The sequence below is a fragment of the Pundamilia nyererei genome, unplaced genomic scaffold (assembly GCF_000239375.1).
Source record: "Pundamilia nyererei isolate P.nyererei 1_Seehausen unplaced genomic scaffold, PunNye1.0 scaffold00724, whole genome shotgun sequence".
In the NCBI taxonomy this organism is placed as follows: Eukaryota; Metazoa; Chordata; class Actinopteri; order Cichliformes; family Cichlidae; genus Pundamilia; species Pundamilia nyererei.
The window spans coordinates 41,596-52,197 of NW_005188125.1; the positions used below are offsets into that span (position 1 = coordinate 41,596).

A 10,602-nucleotide genomic window follows, 5' to 3' on the forward strand; every position below is an offset into this window, starting at 1 on the left:
CAATACAAAATATATATTATAATATTAGTCCATAACTGCTCAGGGATCCCAGGACCCTGACAGGTTCAGTGTTTACTGTTCATTCAAACAGGTGAAAGGATAACCGATTGGCAGCAATCAGAGGAAAAAGAAGGGAGACTTAACACAGAGATATGACTGTCTGTGTTTGTGGTTTTGCCATGAAAACAAACATTTCATGTGTGCAGCAGAATCAACTTTTGGAGATTTACTTACCTGGATGGTTGAGCATGCATCAAGATGTTCTTTTTTTTGTAGTTTATATTGAAGCCTAATGTCTGGTTCAGGTCATTATTTGGTTTCTCACTGTTTAACTTTCCTGGCTGTAAAACAACCTCTGTATTTTCCCTCTAAAGAACAAAAGTACAATATGTTCTTTCATCAAAAGCTGAATGATATCTGGTTAGTGCATGTCTTTCGTAAAAGAAGTTCACATGTCATTTGGTGCACAGCCCCACCTTGTGGCAGTAGGAAAAGTACTTTTTAGGTACTTCGTGAACTATATGAACTGCAGTATATCCGGTATCTGTGATTAATGGTCCTTTTATTAGAAAAAAGACTGATTCAGGTACTAATGTGATATGTGGAATGCTAACTGACACTGATAAACCCATCAAGACTTTTAAATGTAATTAAATAAGCTTTAGTTGATAAAACTGCTGGTGGTGCTTTATTGTAGTTTTAATATGTTGATGTTGAAAAGAATCAGCTTGGTTGCAAGAGTTAAATAACTTTAACTGTGTTCAAATTAACTTCCATGTAGTCATTCATATTAACTATAGACTAGAGGACTTAATGAAAGCCTAAAAAGAAAAACCCCAAAAGCATTATATCCCAGATTTCAGGTCAGTACAAACAACAGCTCAGAGTAACAGTTCATAAACATTTTAAAGCCACAGTTTTAAATTCGCTTTCAGAACAATTTCTGAAAGCTGAGCCCACGTCCTCATTTTAGGTTTGACAGCTTTTAGTTGGTAAAGATGAACTGCTTGGACAAGAACTGAGCTGTCGCCTGATCATTGGGATTTAAATTTTAAATTTAAATTTAAATAAAATTGAATTTAATTGAAATATTTAGATATTTCCGAAAACACATTGTAGTGACGTATACTGAACACAATAAATGATATAATGTAAACAACTACCTGAGAAAAAGCAGATAAATTAATTACAGGCATTTACTTTTGTATCGATTATTGCATTGATGGAGGGAGTGATGTATGCTGGGTAATGGCACAGCTAGTGACTGGGTGACTTTATTCACTTTATTCATACCCGCTTTGGATGTTATCAGTCCATACAATGTGCGTTATTAGCACAAATCTGTCCCATAGATATGGGCCATCTCCACCTGCTAATTTGTTCAGAAGGTTGTTCTCATCCATCCAGATGGAGGATCACTAAAAGGAGCGTGGAAAGACTCCAGAATCCACTCTGGCTGGAATCCGGTGAATACAGCAGTGTTTACAGGTAAGACCATTTAAATGGACAGCATTTATAGAATGACTATTAAAAGTCAGTGAGTGTCAAAAATGTTAATGTGGTAACGTTTATGGTGTGAGCATTAGATTATATTGTAGTAAAGCTGTTACTTTTTAAACCACGTTAGGACAGAAATATTAGCTTCTGTTATGGACTAATGAAGTTACTAGTTAATAAAGTTTCCAGTAAAGTGATTTATCGCTGCCACAGATTGACAGTAAATATCCTAATTAGCTTCATTGCATCAATGCATCAGTTTCAGTGCTTCATTTAAACTGTATGACACTTATACTGACCCAGGGTCAGTGTAAAATACAATCCTAGCTGTGTGAACAAAGCCTGGCTCTTTTAATCCTGCATGACAAACCGCAGGATGCAGGTTTATTGAGCCTCTTTCCTGCTGGCACACCTGTCACACCTGAGAGTCAGCTACAAACTTACAGTAATGTGTACATCTTGCAAAGACTGCCAGACTCTGTAATACTGTAAATGATCAGTGACTCGGGTTAAAACTAAACCTTAAACAGTACCTCTGTGTCTGTGTGTGTGCTGAACATCTAGAATCAGGATGAGTCAGGCTGCACATTGCTGGCATTGCGTCTTTCAACAGGTTTGTGGGTAGATTTGGATGCACCAGGAGTAAGTGCAGCCACTCAGCCTCTACTCAATGTGATCATAGCAGCAGGTGCAGATGTGTGTCACAAGTTAATCTAGTAGTAGGCTATGGTTCTTGGCCACAGGTGGCAGCAGTGGACTCACCTCCATTGGAGACTGCTCCAGCTGCTATGTGATAGTCAGTAGATGGATTCCAAATTGAAGATCATATGAAAGTTTTGGAGACTGTTTATTACTAATCACTGTGTAACTCCTGTAAATTCACAGTAACTGCCATCTCCTTACAAATGTTTATTGGATTAACCACACTTATACAGACTGTATATAACTACCACCTCTAAAATGTTTGTTTGCAGAGAAAAGACACAGACAGACGATGCTTACAGGATGTGATGTGACAACACTAATGAAATATTGATGTGTCATTTTTGTTCAAGACGTTTTTCTTATGGGCCAAAATATTAAGATCATGATGAACAGGGGTGGTGATTCCTATGACTTTGTGTATGTAATTTGGAATTTTTTACAAATGTGGTCCAAAATAGATACATGATATCATTTCATTCATTTTAAAGGTTTATTTGCATGACGCACAAACAGACAAAATTGAAAGGTACAAATGTGTTGAGCATGAAACGAATTCAAACGTGGTGCAGATGTGTGTCACAAGTTGATCTGGCTGTAGGCTGTGGCACTTGGCCAGAGGTGGCGCTGGTTGATTCGAGTCCATGTTAGTGCACAAAGTAAACTGCTCGCTTTAGTTGTGGAGCAAAAACGCTGAAACCAGAGAAATAAAAACGTGCGAGGGGGACGATAACGACGAGTCTCCCGATCGTTTACTCTTGCTGTCCCGTGAACAACATCGGCGTGGTGTTAATTGTTTGCTGTTTTCGCGATCGCGTCGCGCATGAGGATATCACCAGGTAAACTCGCCACATTTTTAAACATTTTGTTGTTCAACAGCATCAAGACTGACGGAGTGTGTTTGAGATAACCTCACAAGTGTCACAGATGACACATTTGGCGTTTTTTTGCTGGTTTGTCGGTAGGAGCTCCTGAAACGCAAGACTGCCACACATCTGTTCGACCAACGCCAGTTGATCTAAACGCCAGTTGATCTGGAACACCGGCTGTAGCTTTTCAGCTCACAGCCCGACACATACCAACAACAGCATAGAGAGCACAGACGTTAAGGCGGCGAGGCGTGATTGCGGGTGCCGCTCAGGTGCGTCCTTTTCCCCTGGAGCGGCGCTGCAGACCACGCCCGCCACGCACATTAACCAGGTAAAATACACATTTAGGCAGAATTTTGCAAATATCTATTTTTAATTTTTTAGCAGCATAGTGCTTTTTTTCCCAATTATTTTGTAAAGTCAGGTCAAGGCTCCAAAAGCCCAAAGGCGATATAAGGGTGGCGGCTCCCAACAGTTTTTGTTTGCTACATGGATCATTTTAGTTCAGCTGGGTGTCTTTCCTTTTGTTATATTTCTTTAAGAGTTCAAAATGTGTTAATTACATAAATAAAATGTAATTTTCTCTGTGGCACTTCATGGATTTCATAAGCAACACACCTTAGTTGTTCACACAAAGCATAAAGGTAAAAAACAATATAAACAGTGTTATCTTCATTTTCAATCAATCAATAATTTTAGATGTCAAAAAGTATTTGCAAAAACATACTCAGGAGAAATGTATAAAATCAGCTTTATTCTATGATGTTATACACATTATTATAAAAATCCTTTTCTCATGACTGGAACATCAACTACCTGAGAGTAAAAGTGTAACTGCAACTAAGTTAGAAAACCAATTTTATGCCATTTATGTGGATATAAACATATTTCAACTATATTCATTTTAAAAGGTGTGCTGCACTGTCAGCCTATGAGCACAGACCTTTAGACAACCTATGTAGTGGTAGCAGCTTAAGTTGTCAAGTTTTGGAAAGAGGCCACTGAGTGGTGCTCCATCCCTGCAATGCGTGGGCTGACTTCATGGCTGCAAAGGTCACAAAGTCATGAGGGTTGTTTTAAAGCTGAGCCAGCTGCTTCAGCGCCTCCCCCTCGCAGCGCATGCAGTGGTAGCCTATGGTAGCAGTGGCATCGAAGCAGCCCTGGCCGAGGTAAAAGTCCATCGATGGTTTGTTCCAGTTCAGGATGGTGAAGTTGAGCTGGTGGCAACCAGCAGCCAGAGCCAGCTACAGGAGGGCAAAACCAAGAAGGAAGACAGGAATGACTGCTGAGCTGAGATCTGTATGCTACCTCTGAGACACTGTTCATCATTTTTTTGTGCAAATATTGAAAATAGGAAAATCCTCAAGGTTTATCTTCTACAGTGTTCACACGTTTTACTCACCTGTGCCACCTTGCTCATTAGTGCTTTACCAACACCCTTCCCTGAAAGACAGATCATGTGCATTACTTGAGATTTTGTGCAAATACAGATGCACAGCGATGATGTGACATCTTCTCAGAGGCTGTACTGTACCTCTGAACTCAGGCATCACGTACAAGTCCTCCATATAAATGGCTCTGCCTACAAATGAGCTGTAGGAATAGAAGTAAAGTGTATAGCCGACCTTCCTGTGTCCTGAAAGAAGAAAAATATCAGTAAGCTAGCTTACAGTTCACCGTTAACAGCTTCAGTATTCTTAAATCTTTATATTTGTTTTGTTGTTCCTTCCGATTGAGTTAATGTCGGTGAATATTCAGAACACTGATTATTAATAACATAATGTTTTATTGTAAACACATAACTATGTAACATTTCCTTTATATCAGTGAAAAAAATGATCGGATTTGTCGTGTTGCTCAAACTTAATGTGCAACAGCCTTTATAAATGTAACCTCACAAGAAGGTGACTGTTTACTATCTCTCGTATTGTCTTTCCCTGATGAGCGACAAAGACTTCATGTTCCCTCTAAAACTTAGAGGCACACTTAGTGTCAGTGCACTGAAAACCACAAATTCTATTTTACAGAGAACTGAATTTCTCAGTGGGACAAGATTTTTTACATGTTGATGTTTTATCCTAAACATACTTGCTCCGCAGCGTTTTAGATCAGTGCTGGCTAGGTAGTTTTAGGAGTTTGTTAAGATTTTAGACAGCATAGGTTCATTTTAAAGTTTCTTCTATTTAACAATTACCCATCAGTTTCGAGTTTGTGTAAGTGTTGGGTCTGTGTTTCCACATGCCCCGCTAGTTTAGAGACTTATTCCTCATGAAGAACACACGACATAACAGATCATCTTCAACCGGTCTTTATCTCGCTAACAAGGGAAAGGTTTGGTCAGAACCAGGCAGTGGAGCATAATGCTCATCACCTGTCTCTATCCTAAATCCTTCAAAGAGCAGCTTCTCCTGCGTTTGTGTGACCTCCTGCTCACCAAAAGGACCATAAAAGCAGGAAGCGTACAACACAAGAAACAGATCTTTCAGATAGGATGTATCTGCAATAAAACCTCCCCCAGCACAGAGTGGCTGGAGAGGTGGTCAGGATCAAAGGAATGGCTTTGATCCTACTGCTTGAACTAAGACTTCACAAATTTAAGAAACACAATGACACATTCAACAATTTGACTTAACAGTAAGTAACTGGGTTAGAGTTGTTCGATAGTAGCTTGAAACAGTGTGTGTGAAAACTGTGTAAGATGATCTTCCTCACCTTCTTTTGTTCTGTGCTGCTCTGGCACCTCAGCGATGATGCCATGAAAGAACGGGTTCTTGGAAAAGCCATCTTGCTCCAAGTCTGAAAAGAAATTACAGACAACTAAACATAATAGATCTAATTTTTTTTACTGACATTAAAGTTACACATTACAGAATATTTTCAAAACGGGGACATTTAATTTATATTTAACATTGAGAACCTTTTACAGTTGTAGCTCTGACGGGTACTACCAAAACTGGTGTTTTGGACAGAATAAAGAGGGCAAAGACACTTAGTGGTGGAATGAGGAAGTGTGAGAAAGTATGAAAAGAATTTCTGCTCTAATTCATCCCAAAGCTGTTCTGTTGGTTTAAGGTCAGGACTTCAGGACTTTGCAGGTCAGTCAAGTTCTTATGCTGGTGCCCAGTCAGTCACTTTGTTGTAATACCAAAAACAGCTGACAGTGGAATATGGGAATATGTTGAAATGTCATGACTGGACTTGTTGCACAGGTGGCATTCCATCACGGAACTATACTGCACTGAGCTCCTAAGAATGACCCGTTCTTTCACAAATGTTTGTAGAAGCAGTCTGGAAGTCTAGGTGCTTGATTTTATACACCCATGACCATGGAAGTGATTTGATCACCTGAACTGAATGATTTGGATGAGTGAACTAATATTCTTTGGCAATACAGTTGTTAGGTTTTGTATTGTTGATTGTCATTTATGCTTAGAAATATTTAACCATATATGCTTAGAGGTGTATAATCAATTGTGTAGTGATAGGACTGTGATCTTTAGCAGGCTGTAAAGGCTTGGTGTGTATTCCACACTAGAATGCACACCCACAGTCTAGGAACATCAGAGAGGTCCTAACTTCTCATTGTTGATATATGGTATAGCAAACACACATATATCTCTTTAAGTATAAGAGCCTTTTGTTTAGATAGATCTGCTAGACGCCTGGCACCAGCTTTGGGGAGTCTTCACAGGGTCACATCTTGACCTCACACAAATCACACCACACACACACACACACACACACACACACACGATATTCTTTGTTTGTATGTAGACGTCATATGTTAATGAACCTATGCATATTCATGTAACCTCAATAAAAGAACAGTGTTACGGGAGAACGAACGAGAGCAACTGGGGTCAAGCGAAGGAATGGCGTTTGTCCGGTTCTCTCCCGTGCACGAGAAACATGAAGAACTTTGCCTACTTGTGTCTTGCTTTGCTGTGTAATTATATTGCCTTCAACGTTCCAGCGAATAGGTTCAAGCTACAAACCTATCAACAGTGCACCTGTTGAGATATAGGAGACAGCAGTGGAGTTTTTAACCAGACTTCGGAGTCCTCCGCTTATCCGTTCCAGGGTCACGGGGGGCGCTGGAGCCTATCCCAGCTGTCATAGGGTGAGAGGCGGGGTACACCCTGGACAGGTCGCCAGTCTGTCGCAGGGCTAACACATAGAGACACAGACAACCATTCACACTCACATTCACTCACAGATTCACAATTTAGATTGACCAATTAACCTATCCCCACTAACTGCATATTTTTTGACTGTGGGAGGAAGCCGGCGTACCCGGGGAGAACCCACACAAACACAGGGAGAACATGCAAACTCCACACAGAAAGACCCCGGCCTGATGGTGGAACTGAACTCGGGACCTTCTTGCTGTGCAGCAACAGTGCTAACCACCGTGCTGCCGTGCTTAAACCAGACTTACAAACCAGATATTACAAAGTTCACATTACTACAAAATTAATATGCAATTCTGGGTATGTGATGTCATTGAACTTCATTTGGCAAAGGGTGTTATTTATGGTACTGTGCCAAAGTGTTGAGCCACCCTTCGTTCCTTAGTATTTTACTTCCAAGGAGCAAGATTTTCTTTAATTTTTCTTTTCTAAATGGTCTTGAGCAATAGTTCTCCAAGCTTTCTGAAGGTCAGTCAAAATTTATCTTTTACATTCGCTGTTTTTTCATAAATTTTCAGTCGAGTTATATCTGGGCATTTTCAGAGGAATTTTAGATTTTATTTCAACACTGAATCGTTCAAGCAAAAACAAAAAAGGCACTTGTCATGGGGGCTCAGAGGCCAGTATGTGGATGTGGATCCAAGTGTAGATTCAAACACATGAAACAGCAAAATGGTTCTCTCCCAAGCTTTGTTGCTGAACATACAGTAAATGTGAAAAATTGTTACAAGGAAGGAATGGGAGGATCTGAAGTAGCGGAAGTGTGGACAGATGGAAAGTGTGGTTAGGAAGGGAGTGAGGGAGGCAAAGACTGATAATCGTGGGAATGATTGGATTTGTGTCTTACTTGGCAGGTGGAGTGAGTATGGCTCTGGTAGGAGGGGAAATGGCTGGGTGAGCATCCTGGAAGGTGAATGAGTGGAGAGAGTTGACCTTGTTAATACAGAGATCCAGAAGAAACAAAGGCAGGTGGGCAGGCAGGTTGCGAGAAGTTTATCAGTGACAGAGAAGCAGAACAAAGAGTCTTGTTGTGGCAACCAGCATCCTGGAAATACGCTCTGAATATAACTTGACTGATGGTTCCAGGTGGGCAATGCCCCCTGCGTTCGTGTTCAGACGTGACAGTATTGCATATGATGCTGGACCGAAGGAATGGCAAGCTCCACCTCGGCTGGCAGCCTAGAGAAGCTTCAAAAGGGGAAACCAGTTGTAGATAAAATGAGGGAATCATGCACATACTCAACCCATGGAAGGTGTGATGACCATTTTGGCAGATTATGTGTTGTGATGCAGCAGAGAGTTTACTCTAGCTCCAGGTTGAGTCTCTCGGTCTGGCTGTGGTAGCCTGAGCTGAGATTGGATGGGCCAGAGAGCTAAGCAGAAAGTGTTTTTGATTTGTGAGGTGAATTGGGGTACTGTGTGAGAAAAAAAATCTCAACCAGGATGCCGTAAAGCATTTATCTGCTTTAATGTACAACCGGTTTTCCAGAAGACATTGAAATATGAAATGCGGAGGTGAAACAGTTAGCAACTAAACAATTAGCAAGACAGAAGACATTCCAGCTAGTGATGTTTTGCCCAGACCAGTCAATATGTGGATTAATAGAATTAGTGGGTTGTCAGAGGACATGAATGTGAAGAATGCGAGCATCTCCCGGTGGTTGCCAGACGTGACTAGGGAGACAGGCTTGGTTTGGAGGGTGATAAGGGCAAAAACTTGATTCTTCGGCGCCGTGGTACGTATGGGGGGGATTAAGCAGAATTAGGGGCAAATGCAACTGCTTGGCCAGCGTAGTGTCTGTTAGATTTGGCTTGGCCCCAGAATTGATGAGGGCATGAAGGGAATTAGTGGTCTGGTTCACACTGAGAGACACAGGTTTTAGAAAATGGTGTTTGAAATGAGTTAGAGATCCACCCGCCCATATCACCGATGTTGTAACTTTATTGTTTTGTTTGATAACAGCATTCTGATTATTTTGTAAGTGATTTAAGTGTTAGTCACATGTTTAGTGAGGGCTGTTAATTATAGATTTAATTTTCTGCTAAAAGGGAGCATTTAACAGTTATTTTCATTAGAAACTGCGTTTCCCAGAATCCTTTGTGGTAGACGAAAGTTACTCTGGGGTTTTTTTAGCTAGCAAAGAAAGTTTGGGAAGCCATTATATGTTGCTCTGATGTCGAGCAGTTTATTTGTTGTACATTCCCCCTTTTGAAGCCTTATATAAAGACTATCGTTTCTCCAATTGATGTCCGATCCATTTTTTTGGCTAAGTGGATTCGCCACAACACCCAGAATTACTGGTGAGTGGAGCCTTTTGGCCCAATTGGGCAGACCGCGAGGTAGTGATTGAGAGAACCACATAAAAACACTCGCGGGTGCGAAAATGTCGTTCCCGCTCCTCCAGAGAGAGCTGAGAGTGACCAGTTTGCATGGGTCCGACCTTGTTAATCAAGATATCCAGAAGAGGTGAAGGTAGGTGGACACGGAGGTGGTGAGGAGTTAATCCGTGACAAAGAGTCTTGGTGTGGTGGTGACCAGTGTCCTGGAAATGGGAGCTGCAGGTAACTCGAGTGAGAGTCCCATGAGTTGACTACAGGCACAAGGAAACTGAGGTATATGCAACACAGAAACAATGAGCATGAAGCAATGCTGCCTGCTACTGGCAGAGAAGAGATGTGGATGCTGTTCTTAAATACTGCACTATACTGTTGACTGTCCTGAATCTCCATCAGGTGAGCTGAGCAGGTGGACTGACAAGTGGTCCGCCCAGAGGTGAATACACAGGGAAGTAGTAGAAAAACACAGACAGCTCACCCAGACCATGACAGCGCCTAACTTAAGGGATCAAACCCGTAACTGAAAGGATGAACCAGCAACTTAAGAATGAATGACAATTTAGCAACAAACCTATCTTAAATTCTAACTTTAGCCAGTTTATGAGCCTGTTGTAATCATTGTCATCATCATCATCATCATCAAGTGCTGCTCCCACCAATGGTAACACAATTTGGCAGACAGAAAATAGAACTTTTTGCACTATTTGCACCTTTTTACAAGGTGACTTCTAAAGAGCTATTACCTCAAACATTGGCATATCTCAGCATTTTGTGCAAGGTGTCTTTAAAAACAGAAGAAAATACATTATTCATTTTTTTCTTTTCTTTTTTCTTCTTTTTTTTCTTTTTCTGCTCATTCTGTTGGTTTTTGCCCTTCTCCCCCGTCCCTCTTCTCAGCTGTTTCTCTTTCCTTCTTTCTTTCTCCCCTTCTTTCCCCCAGTCAAGTCTGTCCCATATTCAGTAAGTGAAAATAAAATAAACAATAAAAGGTGAATCAAATGGACCAT

General features: G+C 41.0%; 1 protein-coding gene across 1 annotated transcript in view; it reads right to left on the reverse strand.

Moving 5' to 3' along the window:
• Positions 1–4,144: 4,144 nt before the first annotated feature.
• LOC102212329 (diamine acetyltransferase 2-like) overlaps positions 4,145–10,602 on the reverse strand; it is a 13,648-nt gene continuing 7,190 nt past the window's right edge. The window contains exons 4-7 of the mRNA XM_005754884.1: positions 5,781–5,864; positions 4,603–4,704; positions 4,471–4,511; positions 4,145–4,312 (exon numbers count right to left, since the gene is read on the reverse strand). Of these exons, the coding sequence (XP_005754941.1) occupies positions 4,145–4,312; positions 4,471–4,511; positions 4,603–4,704; positions 5,781–5,864 (395 nt within the window). The remainder of the gene's footprint in view (positions 4,313–4,470; positions 4,512–4,602; positions 4,705–5,780; positions 5,865–10,602) is intronic.